The sequence below is a fragment of the Amblyomma maculatum genome, chromosome 11 (genome assembly GCF_055883805.1).
Source record: "Amblyomma maculatum isolate TAMU_Amacu chromosome 11, ASM5588380v1, whole genome shotgun sequence".
Taxonomy (NCBI): domain Eukaryota; kingdom Metazoa; phylum Arthropoda; class Arachnida; order Ixodida; family Ixodidae; genus Amblyomma; species Amblyomma maculatum.
The window spans coordinates 22,643,796-22,669,296 of NC_139354.1; the positions used below are offsets into that span (position 1 = coordinate 22,643,796).

General features: G+C 44.4%; 1 protein-coding gene across 1 annotated transcript in view; it reads right to left on the reverse strand.

Annotated features, from left to right (window-relative positions):
* Window positions 1-475: 475 nt before the first annotated feature.
* The window catches only part of LOC146173104 (aldehyde dehydrogenase, mitochondrial-like), a 31,406-nt gene continuing 6,380 nt past the window's right edge, over window positions 476-25,501 (reverse strand). Inside the window, exons 4-13 of the mRNA XM_084584081.1 lie at window positions 22,998-23,124; window positions 21,768-21,829; window positions 18,975-19,217; window positions 17,977-18,079; window positions 10,056-10,240; window positions 6,849-7,006; window positions 5,255-5,419; window positions 2,113-2,187; window positions 588-627; window positions 476-508 (exon numbers count right to left, since the gene is read on the reverse strand). Of these exons, the coding sequence (XP_084440207.1) occupies window positions 476-508; window positions 588-627; window positions 2,113-2,187; window positions 5,255-5,419; window positions 6,849-7,006; window positions 10,056-10,240; window positions 17,977-18,079; window positions 18,975-19,217; window positions 21,768-21,829; window positions 22,998-23,124 (1,191 nt within the window). The remainder of the gene's footprint in view (window positions 509-587; window positions 628-2,112; window positions 2,188-5,254; window positions 5,420-6,848; window positions 7,007-10,055; window positions 10,241-17,976; window positions 18,080-18,974; window positions 19,218-21,767; window positions 21,830-22,997; window positions 23,125-25,501) is intronic.

A 25,501-nucleotide genomic window follows, 5' to 3' on the forward strand; every position in this document is an offset into this window, starting at 1 on the left:
TAGTTTTGTATCCAGGCAGATTCACGCTAGAGTGTTGCATAACATATCCATTTGAATATGATAATGGGTGATCTGGTAAATGAAGGCACATAAGCCTTTTCTCTGTTTTTTTTTTGTTGAAATACCAAGGCTTCAGTACACTCTAACAGCACAGAAAACTCAGGCTGTACCGTATATTTGAAGGCGTGAATACATCATAGTATTATGTTGGACGAAATTTTGGATTAGCATATTGTCCGTAAACTTTCGTTTCCAACATAAAGATCGACAAGCTACACGTTAGAGTGACCTGAAAGTCGATCACTGCAGAGAATACATTCTTTGCCTCCTTTCCCACTCAACATAAAGCATGACTGATAAGTTACATTAGAATGTTTCAGCATGTGAAATGTGAAAGCAGTGCTTGTTTATTTTATTGTAGTTAGTCGACTTCTACGGTGAAACTTACGCTACCATGCGTCTGGATCCCATTCGACTAGGAATTCTTGACAGGGATATTCGTCACAACCTGAAATGTGATTGCGCCAAAGTTAGAATATTTGACAGCGTAGTAAAGACAGTGATCAAATATAACGACAAGTACATACTGTCTTGATCTGAGTATATTCCAAAATGCCGTCTTCACCACTGCACGGTAAAGAAAACAGGTAGTTGTAGATATATCAGTAAATTCTTAGAAGATTTTTTTCACAAACAACTACATGCGACATATTTAGCAAAAATATATTTGTAATTGACTGCTCGAAAACTAATATGCTCCACCAAAAAAAAAATTTTAATGACGATTAGATGCGCAACATTTAAGATAGTAACTGCGCCAGCAGTAGCGATACAATGATGTATCAGTCTCAGATTTCGTCGTCGACACCATTCATTCGCTTTCATAGCAACAGTCATAGCCTTATGACATAAAAATAATTTCATAATCTTATAATGCCCCGTACAGCCTCATGATTTCGTGTTCCTGGTGCGTCCCAAACCTGCGAACGTAGCTAGAGGTTTGTATGTTCTGAAGACGTTGCGACCGTCTAGATTTAATTACCCATCGCTCAGTCTTCTGCAAAGCTACCTTTAGCGCATGACACAACACGGCCGCCTCCCGCTCTCGTCTGTTCTCACTCGAAAAAAGAAACATAAAAATTTCTTATGTCGCAAATAAATTTCTGGGCGGGTTTTGACAGTGAATCTCTCGTGGCAACATATATATCCGTAGCAAGATCGGAATTTCCTGTAGTTACAAAAAGAAAGGTGCTGCATGACTACAGACTACCAAAGAATACTACGGATATAACTAAAAAACGACAGAAATATTTGAAGGTACGACAGAGCTGCAGAATAATTTCTCGTATTTGTGACACGGTCCTGTAGTTTTGTTTCGACTGGGTGTGGTGGCCGCACTTTACCGTGGGCGCCTGCTGAGTCTGTGATCATTAAAATAGTCTCATATTTCGACAGTCTCTCTTCTCTTAGACTGCAAAGAATATTTAATTATTTGAGTCTGCCTTTTAAGCCATTCCTTGCCATTTTTTCCCTTCCTAATCCCATCTGTGGCGTACGTCCGCCTTTCAATTATAATGATATCGCTATCAACGTAGCTCAAATATGCTAAAGCTCAGGACAACAAATTTATCGTGTAGAGGCTGCAGTGGGCTAATAAATCGAAGCTCGTGCGATGCTTATTCTAATGCCGACTCATATGCAAGTGCTATTTAAACAAGCAAGCAAATTAAGACACGCGCCTAACTGAATTGTAGCAAATACAGCTTGAGCAGCAAACCCAATATACAGAGTTTATATAGCAAATAAGTTCTAGGCTAAAAGAAACAGTATTCTAGAATACTTTTATTTTCCTTTAATAATTTAGGACGTTTATCCCAGCATACTCTATTGTGAACATATTGTTCGTATTTCGGCAACTGTATAGTGACAGGTATGTCATATATTATGGGTTGAATGACAATAATGCTTAGTATATCGTACCGTTGAAAGTCACAATCACATAAGCTGGTTGGCAGTGACGGTCCGAAGACCTCATCGATTGCTAAGCGAATTCGGTAATAAATTGGCTACAACTGAGCTTATTATGTGGACAATGAACAGAACTATACTTACAGGTCGCGTCCAATTCCCGACATCTTGTAGCCACCGAATGGAGCTTGTGGGCCCATTTGAAAGAAGCCGTTCACCCTGCGTTGCAATATAGTAGAGAGAGGTGTAAAAAACTGCGTTTATTCTTTGTCTGCGTGTGCGCTGCTGGCGGCTTGCCAACAGAAATAGATGTAAACGAAAAGTTGAGCACGACTGTAATTTATATACGTAAAGCAGTTGTCTACTGAGAGTGTTGTTTCTATCCACTGTTGCGCTATTGTGAGCTCAGGCTTTGATTTTGTAACAGAAAAATGGAAATAGCAAACTGGTTTGACGGCTGCTATGCAAACCTGAAGAGCTGAGCATCATTTCAACGGCAAAGCCGCAATGGCTTTTTTTTTTATCTTGATACTAACAATGAATGATTTAACATACTTTATTAAACGAGCGTCTTGGTTGAGGATTGAGGGAGGCATTGTGCTCTGGGCTGTGCAACTTTGGTCACCTGCGGCCAACCTATCTCAACAACGCTTTTAATGTCATCGCCTACCTGGGCAGGTGATGATAATGTCATCGCCATTATCATCGCCTACCTGGGCCCCCTGATTTGCATTTCTTCTGATGTAATGTACTCTGTTTTCATTAGGGTGGATAACGATGGTACCATCACAGATGAGTCCGTCTAGAGTCGACGATGGAAGCTACTGGGAGGGGAAAATAAGATAATAGAGAAGGGTGGCGGTAGAGTAAGAATGAGATCAGTAGGATAGAAGAAACGTGAAGAAAGCTGTCAGGCAGAAGGGAGATACGGCAAAAATTAAAGGGCTGCACTTATGTCTGCTTATGTGCAATAATGCGAAAGCACTACGAGTTCTGAAACGCCGCCTTTGGATTCACCCAACATAGGCTAGTGAATCTCGGCTGGACTCGGCCAGATGGCGTTAATATGTGGCGCACTATCAGGAGCAGAAGTGGTTGGTGTATACCACACGTCACTGCGTCTGGTATACACTGCTCTTGTGGCCCCATATAATGTTTTTACCATGCCCGATGCCGCGGATCGTAACGTACACGGTCCGGTATGCCTCTTGGTAAACATGGTTGCTACCTCGCCTGTGTTGGTAGCAGGTATTTATGGTTTGATAGAAGCTTAAAGGGTATACACCAATTTAGCGCCCGACCGTAGCTAGAATAAATGAAGGAGCAGATAGGACATCGTGATGATTGCGACGTTTGCTACAAAGCGCTAGGGTGTGTTGAAGCTTTACACGAGGCGTACAGTGCTATCGGGCCTGGGTCAGAGATGCGGACTTGTTCATTCTGGCGCGGGTTCAAAACCCAGTGACGTCAAAGTTTTTTCTTCTTTATTGACAGCTCGTGCTGATGTACTCTGCCCTCAGATCCTGGACACAAATTCCGATCACGCCACGGATGAGGAAAACGACTATTTCGCATTGAAACTGCTAGAGCTATTTTCATTGGCTTAGCGCATTATCAGCGCAAGCTGAAAGAGAACCCCACATGCTGCTCTCCTGCCTTGTAGAAACTTAGGCCCAATTCCAAGAAAACTTTTCAGGAAACCGCTTCCCCAAAGGGGCGAGGGAAACAACGCGGTGAAAGCTGTGTTCGGGAGCCCGTTGGCTTGTATAAGGGAAATGGCGCCCTCGCTTCCTTGTTATGAAGTGAATAGCAATAAACGCTCGTAGTGCAGCCTCTGGCTCACAGTTGTACACTCGTCAGGAGAAACGTGAGAGGGGAGAGGAGGGTATAAGAGGACGGCGTGAATATTTTGCAAGGTGGATCTTTGGAGGAAGGGAAGGAATAAAATTGCCCAAAAAGTCTGCACAGTTTGTTATTAACTGCTCCCGGGCCAGAAGTCGAAATATACGTGTCTACGTGTGCCATGAGTGGTTACGCGCTCCCACTCTCGCTCTGGAAATAGATTCATCTGCAGCTTTACTGCTTCTCCAAGGAGACCACCTAAAACTTAAGGAGATGCAGCTTAGCACTGGAAAAACGATTGTAATGGCTTTCCTTCTTAGAGCTGATTTTTGCCTTTATCGGTGCTGTGGGACTTTCGACTGATGCTATCTGACATGAATAAGCCAGACTTTTATCGCCCTCGTGCCTGGGTATCTCGCTCCCAGTTTCGCGTTTTGTGCGTTTAATCCCTACCGGAAAATCGGAACAAGGTTTCGTAAAGACCGAAACCGAATAGCTGTTTAAATAAGCGGTTTGGATTCATATCTGGAGTTTCGATAACCTAAGAGCGAAGTGGTTGCTGACCACCTATCCACGTCCACCTCGGCCGATTCGGAGATCGCTCCTGATAAAAGATTAGAATTCGGCTTAAATCTTGTCATTACCTATGAGAGCGACTATGGCTCGCGAACGAAATTGTTCTGCAAGGGAGAGGTCAGGAACGAACGACTTCTGGTGTGGACGGTCTGGGAATCAAAATAGGAAACTTAGAAAGTAGCGCGCGAGGATGACACAGAACTGCAACGTGACTGTGAACTGGTGATGTGTCGTAACTGCACCGCCCTCGTGTTGCTCTTCGAAGGCTTAGACAAAAGCGTGTGCTCGCTGCAGAGCGAGAAGCCGATCGAAGGCGCAAGAAAATGAAATGTGAGAGGTGTCGAAGGGCCCTCAGCAGGGCAAGTGGCACCAGAGGCAATGCGTAGGAGGTGGACCTTGAACTTTCGGAACTGCTTGCTCTGGCGAAATTCGTGCCACGTGCACAGCGCTGCAGCGTCACCATTGAGATCTTGACAAATCCAGCGCAGACCAGTAGCCTACTTCATGACTACAGGTGGACAATAAAGTGCTAGAAAAGGAAGCTACGAGCGCAAATTCGAGTCAAGTCACGTGGTGTTCCTTCGCCACTTTACCATGCCCCTACGCACAGATTCATCTGCTGATTCTTTATCGCCCTCCTCGGTCAGGTGACGTTCGCTGCTGGGAGAGAAGGTCATGCATTGGCTTTGTGAGGGCCTCGGTGGTGACGGCTGGAGCGAGAAAGTAGGTCTCGTCAGCGCTAAGCAGGATTTGGCTCATGCCTTCGGTTTAGCATGACACTTGCTTACCGGAGCTCATTTTCTTCAGCCTTTAACTTATCGCCACGCATTTTGCTACTTATTGGCAGATAAATATCAAATGGATGTACCATACAGTGCCAGCCTGGAGACCGTGCGCTACGGTAGTGGCCGTTGTGATGTCTTTTGTGAGGACGCCCGCCGCAAGCCCGTAGGTGGTGTCATTTGCCCGCCGAATGACCTCTTCTATGCTGGAAAACTTGAAGATGCTCTGCACGGGACCAAAAATCTCCTCCCTGGAAAAATAGACAGATGCTTCCGTGACGTAAAAGTACGAGGTGGGTGTAATGCAGCCCTTTTCGTGTTATGGTCTCTTTAGTGCACATTATAATATTTCGGTTCAAAAGAAACATTTTTCTTCCTACAAATATATTGTATCCTTAATGAAGCAAATACATAAGCTTCAAAAGATGAAATCCCTACGTTAAGGGGGAATTGCAACATTTATTTACAAAATACCCCAGCCGTTGATAACTGTGGCATTGAAATGCCAGGGTAAGTCAGGCACCTGAAAAAGTATGGAATCCTTCTCCTGGGCATAACGCTAGAAATCTCGAAAACATGCTTGGGGAATTATTGTGTGGAAAAGGGTATACTGCTTCAATGATGCGGATGAACCTAGAAGTTTCGCAAACATTCTTAGAATATTTTTAAGTGTAAACGGGCGCACCTTCAAACTTTTTTTTTTTTACTATTTGGCCTCAACGTTTGTGCGTTCAGCAACTAAGTGTATATTGTATACCAATTTAACCGTATTCAATAATAGCTGCATTGAGATTATCCCTCAGGGTTTGACGAATCAGCTGTTTGGGCACAACTCTTCGTCTGTGAACAGCAACTAGAGGTGCAGCTCATTATTCAATAAATGCAGCAGCTGGCATAAAAGCAGTGCTGTCGAGGTGCGGGTCGAAACACTGCAGGACGATGCAGAAATATACATGCCGTGTCTCTCGTATCCCTCATTTTTCTGTCACGATACATGCTTTCTGAAACAAAAAAATCCTCTCAAATGGTGTCAATTGATTCTCTCCTAATTTCAGCTTTCCGGACATAAGGAACCTAGGCATCGCAAACAAATGCAGAAATGAAATATCGAATATTGAAGCGGAACCCAATCGTGGGCCGCTTTTAAAGTGGAACCGCCTTTAGGAGCAGACATCAACGTCGTTCAGCAGTTGCATTGTTGCACCATGATAAGAGTTTATGAAGGTGCAGAAATGGTAACAAAGAAGAACATGAAATATATCGGGGCAGATAGCACATGTAGCTGGAAGTTTTCTCTGACGCTGCTTCTCGTGGGTGTACATTGTCCCTTAATTTTATATTCGCCATGCTTAGATTGCTCTTAAAACACCTTGATCTCCACATACTGATGTCGACGCAAATACATTATACGCTGTGCACTTTGCAACGCACAGCAAATATGTATGCAGAGCTGTGCGGATGGGAGGGAATGTCATTCGTGTTCTCCAGGGTAGCTTAGAAGCATGCGAAGTTGTGCGGGCTGCAATGAAAACTCAATTGTAGCCACAGTTGCTCGATATTGTTTTGAATTATTTTCTCTCGTGAGCATACGCCAACCTCTCTTAAAAAGTCCCACTACCGCACGTGCGCCCTTAGCCGTATTTTTAATAAATATGTAACAGACAAATAGTGTGACCTTACTTGGCTATTGTCATGTTGTCCTGTACTTCTGAGAAAACGGTCGGCTGGACGAAGTATCCACGTGTGCCGTGCCGGCCGCCACCGCACTGGAGCTTGGCCCCCTCCTTCTGGCCCAGCTTGATGTACCCGAGAATGCGTTCCATCTGTGTTCCGTCGATCTGCGAGCCGAAATGACGTAGAGAAAGGTTCAGCAGAAATAGGCATATTTACGGGACGCTGAAAGCGTTTTGCTTGCCCGAGGTGATTCAATAAATAAATAAATAAATAAATAAATAAATAAATAAATAAATAAATAAATAAATAAATAAATAAATAAATAAATAAATAAATAAATAAATAAATAAATAAATAAATAAATAAATAAATAAATAAATAAATAAATAAATAAATAAATAAATAAATAAATAAATAAAAAAATAAATAAATAAATAAATAAATAAATAAATAAATAAATAAATAAATAAATATGCTTGTCAGCTTGTTCACCACTCCATCCAAAAATAAATTGAAAACTCAATCAACATGTCAGTCAGACTCAGTCAGTCCATGAAAATGAATCGATGTATGAATAAAACAGCACGTGAAGTAATTTTGAGCAAACGAATTCGTCCACCATAAATAAGACTGTCAAACGGTCATTTGGAATGAAAATGGGCATAGGATGTCGCAGATTTTGTTACATTCGAAGTATTTAGATGGCGGCGGCAGAGTCGCAGAGAGACTGGCTTCTCTTGTGCCGACTTCCTGTATACAGTTTAGTTTGCTGTGCACTCAGAGCGTAGACACATCACAGTTGCTGCGCCAGTAGGGGACTGTGTTTTCAAAGTGCGCTTGTAAAGCCGAAAGTACGTCGCAACGAAGAGAGGTCTATTTGGAAGACCCGAGCATGCGTTTGAACAAAAGCCGTTTCTAGCGTACAGGATGTATCAGTGGGGAATGGTTTTTTAAAGCGAGAGCTGACGAAGAAAATGGAAGGGGTCATGCTTAACCTTCCAGATGAGACGCAAGGTGGCCCAACCATCGCCAAGGTTTCGAGGCACGGGCGTGCTTACATCACCGTAGCCGCTGCGACAGTGACTTCTGTTCCACTCTGTCGTAGTTATGTGAACACGAATATTAACGCGATAGCAATAAAGGTCACGTTACTCAGAATAATCAGCGTCGGCGGTGTGAGCAAAAATTCATGGGAATGATACTGGCATGTGCATGGCCGCGGGCACTGATTCTTGGTTTGCGCGACTCAATGAGACCACGGTAGAACGAGTGAAAGAAGATGGCTACACAGTATGAAATAGCATTGAACGATGGTTGAGGAGGAGGAAGCCTCACTTCGCAAGCCGAGCTCATGTTTCGACAAGGGGACTTTTCTTGTGGGCCATAACCACATGATGTGAGGAAATTCGAAGGATGTGCCAACTCGGGTTGTTCATTCGAGGTGGGTAGGTGGAATAATAAAAATCGAAATTCCAGTGCTCTTGGATGACGAATTAGACATACTTCACCTAGGCGACGCAGGTATGTTCTTGTGGCTTGGTTCAGTAGGAACTTATAGGTCGGATGGTAGCCTAAGTTATCGCGTTATACCTTATAAGGCGGATCTGAGGTGATCAAATAATTATTTTAGTGCGAAAGCACTCGTACAGCTTTTCTTCTTCTCAAGTTTGTGCATTGCCTCCACACCTGGTTGTCATAGTAAATGCGACGCCAGAATGTGTAGAGAAACCGAGGCGGTGAGTATAGGACGGCGGCATGTGATAGTTCTGTGCCAGGCTCAGCTCCCACGTTGCTTCATGCGCAACGGGCTTCACGTGACGCATTTTCTCTTTCGCTTCAGACGCAAGGGCGTACGCACCTCCATTTGTATGCCTTGGAATAAAGAGGTTTAATACATTGCCAAAAAATGTGCCAGTCATTTAATAGTGAACCACCAGCTAAACCGTCAAGCGCAGACTAAGGATCCTGAACATGTACTCAAGCGCCAAGGACTGAAGAGATAAAGTCTGAAACACCAGAATAACGGGCTCGAAGGCTAACCGTAATCGTAAAACGTGTTAAACGTGACGTTCATCTTCAACGTCGTACCGCTTTATCAGGTCCACTGATTAAATCACACCTAAACATGACTAAAAGTTTTGTAATTGGGTGAACACTACTGGCACTACAGGGAATACACGATCGTTTGTTTACGTTGCGTGGCCTTGGGCGAAGGAACGAGTTAGCGACATCGTACGGCGTATGCGTCTCATCACTCATATCATAGATAGTAGCGTATATGCTAAGTCATACAGCGCTGTATACTCAAAATTTCAGTCATGCGACATAATAATAGTAATAATAGGTCGTGTAATTATGATTAGTCATGTGATCACATAATGTGCCAGGAGGCCTAAACGAAAGCTCAAAATGGTTTATACAGATGTAGCATCATGACAATTCTATGTCACTTCGTACTCGTCACGTGACATCATCACTGAGAAGTTTCAGGTGATTCAGGATGACCTGCAAGAAGTGATGACGCCACACCGGAGTCACATGACAGAGAAGTGTCACATCATTCATGATCATCATCAGCAAAACACGCTAATGCTTTTGCATTTTTCCACTGAAGCACACTTCAGTGCTCTTGTAGTTTCTCTGCGCATTGTTCAGTGACAGAACCAGCTAATGAAACAAATTATAAGAGTCAATCAACTGAACATGCAGAAGTAGCAACTGAATTCAGGGATGCATAAATTAATAGAGCAGCTAAGCAAAAATTCAGTCAATTTGCGAAGTTTATGAAGCAAGCAGTCAGGATGTATCCCAGCAGCAAGCTGGTCAATCAAGGACAAACCAAATCAGCGAGTTTGTCTGTTTGCTTCTTGAAATTAACAAAAAATACACCTGATCAATTGGTAGGCATTCATACTTAGATTTGGGAATGGATTGATAGAAGGACCAATAAAATCTGATTATGCGAACCATATCAGGCACAAATAAAGACGGTAACAGAACTAAATGCTCCTGCCACCATGCTCACCTTCCCCAATTCTCATCACGCCTTTAAATAAACCACAAAGCAACAACATAAAATGATGGTAGTGGGCGGTACATCCAAAATCGTCGCTAACTTAATATCAATACCAAGCTGAGCACTTCAGGGAGAGCACAGCTTCAGCATAGAGCCTGACAGAGTGAATGTGTGGTGCTTGCAGCTCACATCAGTACCTGAGCGCCTTGGACCGACTGTTCATCGAAGGGATCCCCAACGACTCTCTTCTTGGCCATTTCCACTGCTTTGGCCACAAACTTATCGTAGATGTCGGCGTGCACGAAGGTTCTAGTAGCTGCGCAGCAGACTTGGCCTTGATTGTAGAATGCTCCTTCGTGAGCCGCGTAGGCGGCGAAGTCCACTGCGATAAACATCGTGTGTACAAGACACTTGGATCTTGGAACGCATGTAGAATATCGGAGCATGGATGATGGTAGCATTTTTTAGGCATATCACTAACTCGAAAAGCATAAACACTTGGAGCAAGGCATCCCTTTGCCTATGTTATTTCTTCATTCATTGGGGATTTGATGTGTATGTTATTTTCGTGCAAGGTCATACGCCACAAGAGCCGAGCGAGCAACAACGTAAGAAGAGCTTGGAGAGGGCCTCATTAATGAGATTCCCTAGAGGTAGGCGTGACACAGATAATGATACAGACGGGCAGCTCTATACCTGAACAAGCATATGACCTAATCAGCGACAATACATTGAAGTGCGCTGCTGAAGGCAAAGGCTTTCCTCTAAACCCTTATCTGCGCCTCCTTGGATTACCTTGTAGTGAACTTCGTTTAGTTTAAGGCAGTTGACATATGAATGTTAAACAGTATCTGTTCAAACAATCGCACTTATTCGGGCTCCTAATTGTACTGCGTTTCATAAGCTGTTCACAACATTACAGAGGGTAAGAGTGATCTTGAACAGTCACAAGATGACAGCTTCTGGCTTGGTTTATGGAGTTTAACGTCCCAAAGCGACTCACGCTATGTGAGAGGCGGTAGTAGAGGGCTTCGGAAGTTTCCACCCGCTGGGGTTCTTTAACGTTCTGTGATATTGGAGAGCTCAGGGATGCCTTGCTTATCGCCTCCATCGAAAAGCAGCCGCCCGGCAGAGAGGAGACCCTGCATCCTTAGATACAGCAGACGAGCGCCCTAACAACTGCACCACCGCGGCGGGAACATGATTGTGCTTCTACTCTGCGGCACTACCGCCGCCGACCAAAATTGTCGAAGCGCAGCATTGCTGTGCGCACTTTTGTGACTTGTCCAGATGCGTTTTCGTTGTGTGTTTCGTTGTGTTGCGACCAGCTTGTAAAATAAAATATAGCTTCAGGGCGGACTGCTCTCTGAAAAAGTGGGTTGACTTAATAAGTTTCCTGCTGTACCTAATAAAAACTGCAGAGAGGATTTTTATTATACATATTACATTATAATTAGTGGAAACGCTTAATAACGTATTTGAAAGACTCAAGCTGTGACTGAGAGCGTTGAAACGAATTTACTGTGTACCGCTATACAGTTTTGTGAGAAAAATCGTTTGAAATCTTTCATTGCTCTTAGTGAAATGAGCCCTGCCCAAAATATTGGCCATCATGGAATGCCGTGCTGCTGATCTAGATAGATGGATTTATTCAAAGGAAAAGGCAGATAGGTTGGCCCGAATAATTCAAATCTGGCCTGCTACTCTGCACTGGGAAAGGGGAAGGAGAGAAGAAAGAAGGTCATGATGGGTGACGATGTGGGAGAAGGCATATGAAATATATATACAGACACAGCAGCTTGCTTTACAAGCGCGAATCAAGTCCGCTGGCGCTCAAATAACGGCAAAGAGCACGCACTGCCTGGACGCCCTTCCCCTTGTCCTGCCAAGCGCCCAGCAGCAGTTCCTCCGACAGAGGCCTCTTGTCTAAACGCTTCAAGGAAGCAGCTAGCACATTTCTTTCGTTCGCATACTCTGGGCACACCAATAATACATGGTCCACAGTCTCTGGGATGCCACAAGTTGAACATTCCGGTGAGTCCATCTGTCCAATTAAATGTAAGTACTTGCGCGTGAAAGCCACGTTTAAACGAAGTCTATGTATCAAGCATGCCTGATGACGCGGAATATCACGCGGAACATTAAATTTAAATGTTCGATCGAGCCTTCTTAGACGGATGTTTCGGGCGTCTGGTTGAGCCCAGTAAGCTGCTGTAGCAATATTCATACAACTCTTTAGAAGACACGTCGTATCCGCTCTTGAAAAAGGCACAGCTGTTTGGAAGCCATTGATGAGTGCGCTTTTCGCTTCAACATCGGCCTGCTCATTCCCATGGAGGCCGCAGTGGGCAGGAATCCATTGAAACATTATCATGTGGCCTTGCAGCTGGGCAGATGTGATGAGCTCCATAATGTTTAGTGCCAGGGACTGATAGGCAGTGTGGCGTAAGAAGTTTTCCAAAATTTGTAATGCAGTGTTCGAGTCCGTGAATATACACCATTTTTGAGGTGGTTCCACACATATATAGCGAATAGATTCCCGAATGGCTACAAGCTCGGCAGAGGTTGATGTAGAGGTATGTCCCAAAAGGAAATACAGAGTCGTTTTCTGAGCTGGTATGACCACAGCTGCAGCGGATGCCCGTGCTGACACAGATCCATCGGTGTATACGTGAATATAATTGGGATATTCTGACCAGATGTGTGCCAGAGTAAGTTGTTTGAGTCCACTAATTGGTACCATTGATTTCTGTAGTATTCCGGGAACACGAAGGTGCACCAAATGTTTATCCATCGTCCATGGTGGTTGGGTGAGACGATATGGGAGGGCATATCCTGTCGGTACTTGCGACTGATGGCAGCGGAGTGCACTTGTAAAACTGCAGTCCGGCCTCTCATCCAGAATCTTGTTGAGTGGGTGAAAACGGTGTCTTGTAAGTGCTCGTAAATATATACAAAGTGGTTCGTGTGACAAGTATATGGACATTGGGCGAGCGTGTGCCTCTTCAATTGTGCCTTTGTTAGAGGTGCATCTGGGCAGTCGAAGGCATATTTTCAGTGCCTGCGCTTGCACGCTCTCTAAAGTCTGCGAGCAGGAAATGCTCATACTAGAGAGTACTGGGAGACTGTACCGGATGTAGCCAACAAACAGAGCCTCGTAAAGCCGTATTAAGGAGAGCTCAGTTGGACCCCATATTTTATGCCAGCTATGTAACGAAGTACATGGAAAAAATTAATTAGCCTTTTCTTTACCATAGCAATATGGTTCGACCAAGATAGTAGGTGGTCAATAATTACTCCCAAGAATCTGTGCCTGGAGACGTATGGTATTACGACTCCATGAAGGGTAATCGGGTAGCGGCTGACACATTTTCCCGTAAACGCGATCACTGCACACTTTTCTGCCACTAAAAATAAACTTTGACGCCGTAAGCACATCGATGTTGATGACACAGCTCGTTGCAGCCTCGCACGTAGTTGTGGGCGCGTCGAACCAGAGGCCCAGATGCAGATGTCGTCAGCATATGCACCTATGTGGATGTTAGTTGGCAGTTCACTCACCAGGCCAATTAGCGCAACGTTAAATAAAGTTGGGCTGAGAACTCCTTCCTGTGGAACTCCACGACCGACATGAAAGCGGGTAGTATCTCCTTCAGGCGTAGTCATGTAAACAGAGCGGCCGCTGAGATAGCTTACAATCCACAATTACAGCCGGCCACCAACTCCCACGTCGTCAAGTCCATCAAGAATAGCTTCATGGAGGACTTTGTCGTAAGCTCCCTGTATATATAAAAAGGCAGCAGCTACTAGTCGACGGTGACGCTTTTCGTGTTCTACTGTCGCCACAAGGTCGATGACGCTGTCAATGGAAGAGCGTCCGCGGCGAAATCCAGTCATCATATTCGGATAAAAATCCTTACTCTCTAGATACCACTCAAGTCTTGCCAGCACCATGCGCTCCATAACTTTTCCAACACAGCGTGCTAGGGCAACTGGCCGGTATGAGGTAAGTTCAAGAGGAGGCTTTCCAGGCTTCAAAAGAGCAACCAGGCGGCTAATTTTCCAGTGTTCAGGAACAGTACTAGAAGCCCATATATCATTGGAATAATTAAGTAGTGCAGTTCTACTATTCTTGCCTAGGTTTGATAAGAATAAGTAATCCCGTCAGGACCAGGTGCAGATGAATGCCGACAAGCAGCAAGACCGGCGTCTAATTCAGCTATTGTAAAGGGCATGTCGTATTGATCATTCGGCGAAGGTGGTGCAAAAACCTCTGAAATTGGTAACTATGCCTGGTTTGTGCCCACCACTATTTTACAAAAATCTTCAGCTACGTCAACTTCGTTGCGGCGTTGGTAAAGGTCCAGGGCACGAAAAGGGTGCCTTTCTCGCGGAGGTGTGCGCAAGCTTCTCGCAACATGCCAAATACGCGACAGGGGCTTACGGGGATCCAGTGTTGAGCAGAATTGTCTTCAACGTTGTCGTCCTAACCTCTCCAGGTGGCGCAAAACTTGTCGTTTAGCTCGGCGAGAAAGTGCGAGATCTTGCGCGGATTTCGTTCTTCTGTACTTCCTTTCAGCCCGCCGACGGATCGCGCGAAGCCGCTCGAATTCCACGTCGATGCTGGACACTGACACCGGCACACTAACATAGCGAGTGTTCTCACTGAGAGAGGAAGTAATGAGTCCCTCTATTTGAGATGGTGACTGGAGGTCCACGCTGGAAGTCTCCACCGTTGCCCTAAAGGCGGGCCAGTCTGTGTATTGCACACGGGGTGAAGTGGATGGTGCAAACCACTTGATGCATATGTAGGTTGGTATGTGATGACTCCCATGTGTTTCCACATCACTACACCAAGAAACGGAAGGATGGAGGCTTCTGGAAACAAACGCCACATCCAAGCAGCTGCTGTAGGTTGTTCCGCGTAGAAACTTCGGTGAGCCGTCGTTTATATTGACAAGATCGTGCGTATGCATAAAGTCTGCCAGGTCTCTTCCTCTATTGCTCATTATGGCACTACCCCACTGAGGGTGGTGAGCATTAAAGTCCCCCACAATAATACGAGGAGCTGCACAACACTGGATTGTTGAAAATAGATATGATTTGTCCAAGCCATCCCTCGGTGGAATATAAGCGCCAATTACAGAACATACTCGTCCTTTCAGGGGTAACGTCAAACAAATGTAGTGGTTCGTGTTGTGGGGGCTGCAGAGCATGGCGGACGTGCGCAATGTCTTGGCGTACACATACCAGCACTTTGCTTGTTTCGTCTGCTTCTCTAGACCATAGCAGAACATATCCAGAAACGCGGAAAGCAGCCGGCATGTTGGGCTCACAGATCACAATCACAGGAAAGCGGTACTTCTGTACCAGCTGTCGGATGTCACTCAGCCGACCACGCAGGCCTCGGGCATTCCATTGCATTACTACACTGCGGCGCAAGTGCATCGTCACAGAGGTGGGGTTAGTTTGTTGCGCCATTGTGAATTATTGCAATGCCGCCAAGAGCGGCTCAAATGCGTCCAAAAACTGAACAGCAAACTTTGCTGTTTGCGTGTTGATTCTAGAAAGCAGCACCCGCATTGAACGAACCAGTTGTTTCAGCATTTCTTTTACTTGCTGGCTGTCGGGGTTGTCGGAATTTTCATTACGTGTGGCAACCAAACTGGGATGAGGCCTGGCGTTGGCCTTTGATGGTAGAGCAGGCCACTCAAAATCAGAGGCGGTAGGTAATACAACAGCTTCTGTCTAATCCTTGGCCTGTGACACTGTCTGCGACATTACAGCAAGAGTACTCTTAACGGGATTAGACTCAATCTGTTGTGACATCTGAGCTGACGTTAACTCTGAAGTTGACTTATCGAGGCTAGGCTTGCCTTCCGATTCCTTGTGTCGGCGTCGGGAACGGTGCTTGCGACGACGAATAGACGCGGCCGCTTCTTGATGAGTCGAGTTATCTCTCACCATCTTTTTTAGTATACGTTTTTCGTTCCGAATTTTAGGACAGTCCTTAGCCGTCGCTTCATGGGCACCCGAGCAGTTCGCACACTTGACAGTCTCCGTCTGGCATGTGTCATGAGGATGCGTACAACTGCGTATACCTCGTTTCGACAAACGGCGCTCACATGTTCGATCTTGTGGCATTTGTGGCACTGAACAGGTCTTGGAACATACATCCGAACTGGGTGTCTCACATAGCACACTTTAACGTGGGATGGGAGGGATTCAGTTTCAAAGACTAATTTAACGCACTTTGAGCGGCCGAAACGATGAACATCCACAATGCGCGCCGTAGATTTGATCAGCGTGCAGAGATCGCTTTCACTTATCTCGGGGTCAACGTCGGTGATTACACCTGCAGTAGTCTTTTTTCCATGTGCAAGAAAGGAACGGACCGGCATGTTGCCTAGCGCACCAATTCCTTTCAGCTTGTCCACTGTAGCCTGTGATTTGACATCCGCGGTCAGGACATTCTTCCAGGGATTAATTCTGACTTCGTCAACTTCACCGGGAACCAGCTGGTCGAAAAACTGGGTCAGGTGCTGTCTGTTTATCACATTCAGATTCGCCGTTGCCGTTGTTGGTACGAAGGCCACGGAAAAGATCCCTTGCTTTTAGCATTTTTTTTTTGGTGTCTCACTCATTACTGATGTTCGGAGCAGCTTCCTTTTCAGGCGGCGCGACTGTACAGGTGTGTAGCTGTTGTCAGAATCCATTTCAGTCACTGTGGACTCATCTGCCGAGTCTGGAAGCTCCACGTCCGCGACGTCGAGGTGACCCGTCGAGTACGCCGTAGCCTGTTCGATGGTGGCGGGTGGGCGCAGGGGTCGTGCGCCCGCCATCCCGAAGGATGACGAGATCACAAATAGCTCACAGCGATATAAAATCCAGAAAAGTGGAAGAGCGCTAGCTTCAGATGTTCGGAAACCTCCACGTTATATACCCCGTTGACCGAAACTCTGGCGTCGACTTCAGCGTTGTGAGCGAACGATCATGAGCTTAGTGCTGGCAGGTGGTAGCTGGCACGTGAAATGGGTGCGTACTGCCTGTACTTAGGGCTGCCTGATGTTACGGTTGGCAGGAGCTGCCAACTTAGGTGTCCCGTTTCACATAGAAGGGTGATATCAGAATCATCCTGCCAGGAGCCTTGCGTTCACGTTTTCCCTGGGCCACGCAGGTACATTGATGCGATTCTGAGAGCGCAGCTTTCTACCCTTAATGATACCCGTTTATGCGACTTGGTTAAAGCAGAGGTATGAGGTGGTGCCTACGTTATCGCGTCATACAATTAAAGACGGAGTATTATGTTTCCTCATAATGTTTGGTGCATCGTAAGCCATTATTTGAGAAGTCATTTTTGCTGTTTTGGCCGCTTAGTCCTCTTTCGATGAAAAATTCAGGACTATATGTCTACGCTAAATGTCCACCTCCCAACAGATGCGCGGTCGTTACCTCATCACGCAACTTTTCATGAACGCAAAAAAAGAAATGAGAGCATCTTGTGGTGCCCACCCTGTACACGTGTTATCGAGAGACAACGTCTACCACAGTTTATCGGACAAGCTGAACAAACCTGGGGTAACTGTTCATCAAGTGCTTTATAATGTGCACATTGGCGCCGGCAGAAGATTGTCATTGTGGCACACACGGGGTGCTTAATAGAGAATCTTTCCTAGCCACGTGTTCCTCGCCCGGTTTCGTGCAGGCCTTCTGCCCGATGGCGGCAGGAGGCCTGCATCTGTTGCGGGCGGCGTTGCTTTTCTGGCAGCGCTGGGCGTCGTAAACAGCCAACTTAGGATTTTTTGCACACACTCTGGCTTCAAATTGTTCCACTAGAAGCGTTCGGTGGCAGTTGGGGATGCGCGTGGGTGTTTCCTTTCAAGGAGTTCCTTGTTTGTGTGCGCGGCCCATTTTGTTTGACATGTCGATTAACACGCAATTTGCTCCTTTAACCTCGTATGCATTGTTCTATGAATACAACCTTGCCGCCTGGCGAAACTTACGCGAATTTTTTCAAGACGTGTGTAAATAAAACAAACGAAAGAAATAAGTCAACTGAAGTAAACCACTTGAGGAGCAAGACATGCAACTGAAGTTCGGATGGACAGAGCCACTCACGATCTGCGTCCGGGAAGATGATGAGGGGACTCTTGCCCCCTAATTCGAGTGACACTTTCTTGAGATTGGAAGCTCCAGAAGCTTGAAGTATACGCCGGCCAACCTGTAAGTGGGATTGAGTAGGAACATTAAAATAAATAGCTTTTAATCATTACTATCTCACATTGTTTAAAAGAAATCATGCTGAGCGAACAAATACACGAGGGATACAGAAAAGGAACAATGAACAGTTTTGTCGTAACGTGATGTTACTTTTGGCGTTTAGGCTTTCATGTCCTGTTTTAAGTCATTCGGGCCACGTAGGAGGAACTTTGCGAGTATCAATCTCAGAAACCATGGGTAACGCAACCCATCTAAGCGGAGATGTGGTGTCTCACACGTGACCGTTGACATTTAGTCATATAACCATCTCATTTGGCACGTGGCCTCATATTGATAGCCACGTACACATCTAGGGGCGAGGGGGGGGGGGGGGGTGGCAGGTTCCCCACCTAGATAATAAGGGGAAAGAGATCTCTCCCGATAAGCTAACAGCACGAATTTGTCTTTGTCGTCGTAAAAATCTGTTGTAAGGTATAAAATTGGGCGAGTTGGTAAATAGACATGATTGTAAAAATGCACTGCGTTTGAAATATAAACTTGAAATGTAATGTTTTTCTTTTTTTTACTATCAGGCGGCTCCCTGCTGGTGCATGTTTGTTTCTCTATATATTTCGTCTTTTCGTCTGTTTCTTCAAATAAACTTAGTTGTGAGTTTGCGCTTGTCCTGTTCTTTACGTGTTTAGTCGTCGTCTTTTTTAGCCCAGTGCATCAAATAAAAAATCCGTTCTTTTAAGCTGAGTGTGACCAGATAGACGGAGACGGGAATTTGGCCGGTAGTGGAATTTGGCTGGTACCGATATTCGCACCATCCGGTGCGAATATCGCTACTAATGGCGAAACTGGTAAGGACATCAGTGGTACTAATAACGAAGTTTCAAAATAGAGCCAGTCAGTACCTGAGTAGATCCTGTAAAAGCCACTTTGTCAATGTCGGGATGGCTGGCGACGGCAGCACCCGCGGTCTTGCCGTACCCTGGCACGATGTTGACCACACCTGGAGGAAAGCCAGCTTCCACCAAGAAGCTGGCTACAACCAGCGCGGTGAGAGGGGTCTGCTCAGCGGGTTTGAGTACCACAGTGTTGCCCATGGCGAGAGCAGGCCCGATCTTCATGGCCACCATCACGATCGGTCCGTTCCACTGCATTTACGATATAAGGGTTTTGAGTTAGAGGACCGCTAAAAAACAGCATTCATTTCTTTCTTTTGCTTTTTGCAAAAATATATTTTATGGGTGCCTGCGTATATGGTGGTTGTGATCAGGAAGACTGGCAATTCAACCCGAGAAAAAGGATCTAAATATAAAATTAATTTTGTTTCACTTATCCTGTTTACATTCGTGGTTCCAGAACGAAAACGACTAATCACCACGGTGATAAAGTGAATGCATCCTATAATAAGCCTTTGTAACGACAATGCACACTCCAGTGCTAGAGATATGGCCCTGCACCACCGAAGCAAGGTTAATGGGGGGGGGGGTGACAATCGCAGTCAGGAGCACCATTTGCCGTTGGCCGACGAAATTAACCATCCGTGCTACGTTTCCACAGCACAGTTCGCATCTAATCATGCTAAGAAATGACCCACATGCAATGGTTTCAGCTTTTCAATGGCGTGCTCAGGGAGCCAACAAAAGGTAAGCGCGGCATTTGATAAAGAAGTCAGTTACAGACATTAAAGCGTTGTGTAAACAATAGCTACTGCGCAAGCATCCAGGCGGTATATTCGAAACTTAGCACAGTGCACATATTGAGAGAGCTTTGAATGTGGCTGCAGAAGTCCCTGTGAGAAAACGTGAGGATACTAGCGACAACCCCGAAAAACAACGTTTGCAAAAATGTCAACGAACGTTTTTATAGTTCATTTGCTAGTCCAAGTAAACTTGCGGTATGACAATAAGAATTCAAAAGAAAATCATGTACGTAGTTCTAATTGATTTCTTTTTGTAATTTTTAATTAGTTCTCTGGCTTTGTAATAAGATAAAATTCAGAGAAGATAATTTATATTTTGATTGGTCATATATATTTGTAACTGTACAAGCCTGCACCGAAGCTGCACAAGGAGCCCGATAATAGAGGTTGACTCTCTTTCCTAGTGCAGCTGTTCTATGTAGCTTCTGAAAGAGTGGCATGTATGTACTTTTCGCAAGATATATTATGCGCTTGCGTTTATTTCGGACTAAATAGTTTCAGTTTATCAGCTGTAGCCAGCGAGCTTTGAGAAAGGCTTGTGTGCACACTAATGCCATGACGGGATAACATGTCTTTGAAAAATCACTGAGGGCGTCTGATAAGGGTATTATGTTTTTATAATACACGAGCCTTGTGCCCTTCTTGTTAATTCTGTGTAATTAGCCAAATTTTCTACAAGGATCCTTGAACTGCGTCGTTATTATGCGAAGAAAAGTAAAAACGAATGTAATCAGATTGTATTATAGTCTTAATCTGAGTTATGAGATCAGACAACAGAAATGTTCCAAAAGTATTTTTGAAACTACTTGTGGGTACTACGTTTTTACCTTTGCATGGTTCTTCGATGCGTAAAACAACATGAATTTTGCTATAAATATTGTCTACATGAAAAACGAAATGAATACCTCTTTCTTTGTAGTTTAATTGCTTCGTATGCAGCAGAAAAGCTTCAATGTTTCGCAACGGGCCTCCAAGTGTTGCTGTTTGTGGTGTACTTTATCCTTGTGTAAGCAACGAAGCACTAATGTTTTTACACTACCTTTGATTTCTAAGGAAAACATCGCATTGTATGCCTGTTGCTAGGTTAAGAAATCAAAATATTTCTAGTGGTTGAGATAGCACCAAACAGGTCAGGAAATAGAATTAACTGGCTGCCTTTCTGCTTTAGCCAAAGCTGTATGAGCAATAGAATGACGTCCAGAACTGGAAACGGTCAACTCGAGGGTGCTTCTTTTTTTTCAGTAATCATATCCTGCATCGAGCATGTGAAAAATTCTTTGATATGGGAGGCGAGAACTGAATGATATACTGTATGAATGAGGCATGAATTTAAGCAGAAATCTGAGATCTTTGGCTAGGGAAGCAGAAAAAAAGAAAACATAGCGAAATGAGCTCATCACGTTATTTATGTGAAAAAAGGATACATTGGCATATAGTTCAACTGCCCCGACTAATGAAAAAGAACGTTTTATGTTACGCGAAGTTAGGTCATCCAGTCTCAATGTACCGCAAATGAAATGTGAGCCACAGAAGTCCTAAAACAGTTCTCCAGATTGTCTGACTTACACTACTTAACACTTTTTTGTGATGTTTATTGCCTGGGGGCACAAAAGGAATGTTATGAAGGAGGAAGGATATATGGTCACGTAAATTAAAAAAGGTTGGCCGATATAATGTAGTCCAGGAATGAACGATAATGTGGTCCTTGTTAATCAATAACATTTAACGGTGGTTCCGTAGTACGTCTTATATATTGGACTATTATGCATAGCGCTTGTGGGTGCTCCACAAGGAAAAGAATTGGAGAACAATATATTTTGCTAAACCTGGGCTCGCTGGATTAGCCAGTACTTTGATGATTAAATTTTTCAAGTGAACAAAATTGTTCATTATTCCGTAACAATGTCGACCCCTTTCCCACCGAGCTTTCCGCAGAAGGGGCTGCTTATTTTCGAACAGAAGAAAGAGCGAAGATAATTTTGCAAGAACTAACACTTACGGGTATGATTTGCCCGACCACTCCCACCGGTTCTCGCCTTGTGTAGACGAACGCAGCGCCATCTGTAAAACAAAAGTGACAGCAGCTGAACATTGAGCCACTGCAACCCAATCAGTTTCCCGAAGGCAAAAAGAAAATATGTAGGCGCTTGTCTTTGGGAGGTAGGTATGCCAGTGCTAGGAAGAAGATAGCAGATAGTGGAGAGTTTTAGCTTACCGTGATCCGCGATCCACTACTGGGATCCGCCACCGCGCGTTCCACTGCGCATGCCATACCCCCCTTGACGCCTATAGATGGCGCCACATACTGGATGTCGGCACACAGACCTACCGCGTCGGGACCAATCAGCTTGAGCGCCCCGCCCACGCGCGGTAGAGAGTCACGGTGGCGGATCGCGGATCATGGTAAGCTAAATCTCTCTATTTTTAGGTTACCGTGATCCGCAATCCGCTACCGTGATCCGCCACCGCGCGCTTCGCTGCGCATGCCCCGACCCCTTGTAGTCGATAGATGGCGCCCATACTGGATGTGTGGGCGCCCACGCGCTGTATAGGGTCACGGTGGCGGATCGGGGATCCCGGTAAGCTAAATCTCTCTAGTAAAAGGGATTGTCTTATAGTTTAACGACAGGTAACGATACGAAAAAGGAACAAGACTGCTTCTTTGTTGCAAAATTTTATTCCCATCTGATTTCAAACCGGTGATTTCTGCCTTAGTGCGGCGTTGCTAATACCGTAATAATTAAGGAGACCGCCAACTATAATTGCAAGGAGCAATTAATCCACTAATATGATGCAAGTGCGAAAAGGGCCCTTGGTGAAAATTTTTTAGCTCGGTCATAATACGGTTAAATATACCCATTAGCGTAGTAATTTAGCGTAGTTATTAGTCAACCGCGTAACTAAGAGAGACGCATTGGGGAGGGAACCGGCCTGATGTACACCGTCCGAGGTGCTTCAATGCGGCCTGAATTCGTAAAACAAAGGGCCGTATTGCATTTCGTCCCTTTATAAATGTATTATGAAACCCTTCATTTGTAATAGCTAAAACATACGACCTTTGTCCGAGCATTCGAACACCTCTAAGAAAAAAAGAAGGCTGCTTGCGGTGTGCTCCCAGGAAAGTTATAAGGGAGTTAATGTTGAAATATTGTTTGTTTATAAACGGGACACAAACGATTTAAAGTCTCAGACAGGCGGGCTCTAAAAGAAACATAATTTTTCAACTCACCTAATGGTATTGTTTTGCCATGTACTTTGTCCGCAAAACCAGCGCAGTAGCGAAGACAAGTGATGGCGAACGCAACGTCACCCTGAGCATTAGTAAACGGCTTGCCATTGTCCAGTGTTTCGAGGCTCTGGAAAAGACAAAGTTTTGTTGGAGGATGTTTCATTGCACTGTTTATTGATGATTTTGAAGAAGTAATGCAGGTGTGAAATAATTATGGGGCTTCCGAAAAGTTTGCCTAAATGATCGGAATATTTCAGTTTTTGTGTCACTGATGACGCTTCGACGTTGAGACACATGAAGAACAAAATGAAGCCTCTACTTGCATGCTGGTGTAAATGTAATGAATAGCGCTATTAAGACTTTACAGTTCATGGTTTGTCGGCACCTGTTCATCACTTCTTCTAAGCAACCTTGAGCGGCTGTTTGTCCATTTTCCCCACAAAAGCAAGAGGCCCATATAGTCATCAAAGATAATGAATCCTGATTATCCATGCTGCCTTCTTAACTTGGTTTCATGCTTTCTCGTTTAGGAGAAGCTACACAAAAAAGGGGGATGAAAAATAGAGACCATGGAGCACGCTAACCTGAGACATCGTTTCTTGTCAGCAGCTATGTGAAACAAAAATGCCCGTGACCAAATATTCTGCCCTAGCAGGCGCATTTCGGTTCCAGAAGTAATTCCTTCACTGCACTGCAAAAGCAATAAGCCCTGTCAGCCCTCGAGGTTATCGATTTTACAGGGTATCGTTTCGTCGAAAGAAGAGGTTGGTAGGGACCTCGATACAGGCTCGTGTTTTGGGCAATGCTAGTAGTTTTTACGTTAAATAATGAATGGGCTTAATAATGCTGCAACATAAATAAATCCCCTATAAACGAATGAAGGAGAAAAAGAGATAAAACTTCGATTGAAAATTTTTGTGACGAATAATACTTAGAAACAAAGTTTTGTTGCATTAGAACATGATTATATGAAAAAGTATGCGTAACCTGTGCGGGATGGAGAAAATTCGAAGGAATAAAAGTATTCTGCAAGATATTCGCTGCATCTCCATTCTGATCTCGATTCTGTGAACTTAAAATGTTAGAAGCATTAGGGTTCAGAATAACGAATTCAACGTAACTGTGTCACTGATAGATGTACAAACGAGCTCAAGCAATAGTGGCTATAGCGCTGAGAAGTGTCTAAGCAGGATATTTAATTTCATGACTCAAAGACTGTCGCATTTTTCTAGATGGGAAAGTTGTCACGCATTAAGCTTCGTCTCGTGAATGCCTGAAACGTGAATCAAAATAAGATTTATTTTTCAGAAGTTTGTTTCAATGAGGAATGAATTACTTTTCTTAAGGTTTAAAAAAAAATGAAAGCCTTTGTGAGGCTGCTGCCCCCTAACAGCGTTTATTAATGGACACCCTATCCGGCGATTAACATATGATTAGAAAACGTTGAAGACCAACTTCAGAGTACTGAAACTAAGGGCCGTAGAGTGACTCTATTTAAAGCTGTCTTCATTTAAAGATCTGCACTTGACTTTTAGCATTCATTGCCTAGCAATCAATAAAAAGCCTTCAACTATCCCAACTAAATCATAGTTGCCGCATTGTGGATGAGATTCTCGCAGAAAGCGATATTAAGCTGTTCTTAAATGGGGTTATCTGGAGCTTTCGACGGGACAAAGCCAGCCAAATAGTTTGCGCGCCAACTTTGATGTCCGATGCTGGATCAATGAAACTCAGGAGTCCGTAATTATGACTGATTCCAAAGGGGACCCTCTCATCCATAATTTTTATCACTGTCCCTATTCCAAATGAGATTTTGTAGGGAATACCACAGTATTTAAATCGTTTCACTTTATTTGTGGGAATCTACATCTAGGTTATTTTTTATAATCCACCATATATTGGACACCTACTTCATTATTACGTGCATAATAATAGCAAAAGCGGTTGGTCTAATGCCATTATTCAATATTACAGGTGATTACCTTGCTGTTATACTTCTGAATCACACAGGACAAGTGTTGCGAATGTGTCTCAGGGCTCATAAATATGACACATCATTCTACTGAATGTTATGGATGTGGTGAACTGCATCTTTTAAAGCCATGCACTTTCGCAGACGTGGAAGATAACGGCCGCTTAAGTAGGTAGCGGATATCTTGGTCCAGATATTATTTCCTCTTTGCGTACAATAGGAATGCTGGTATAAAAGGAAGGCAGCATAAACTATTTCCCTTTCTTGAGCCCTTCTAGGTTCTTCCGCGCAAAAAAAAACAACCAGAACATCGCAGTTTAATATGACAGTTTCAGGCTCAGCATAAAGGTTATATCTCGAGAACACTGACGAGAGGGTATGCACATGAGGTTTCTTGTCTTTAGCAAAACTTTGTTGCTATACTCCTTCGGGAAGTAGTTTATTTTTATCTGGGTATAAAATAGGCAAATAAAATAAAATTATGCAGGTGGCACCGCCATCAGTGTCTTATTCTTATTCTATGTCTCAGTCC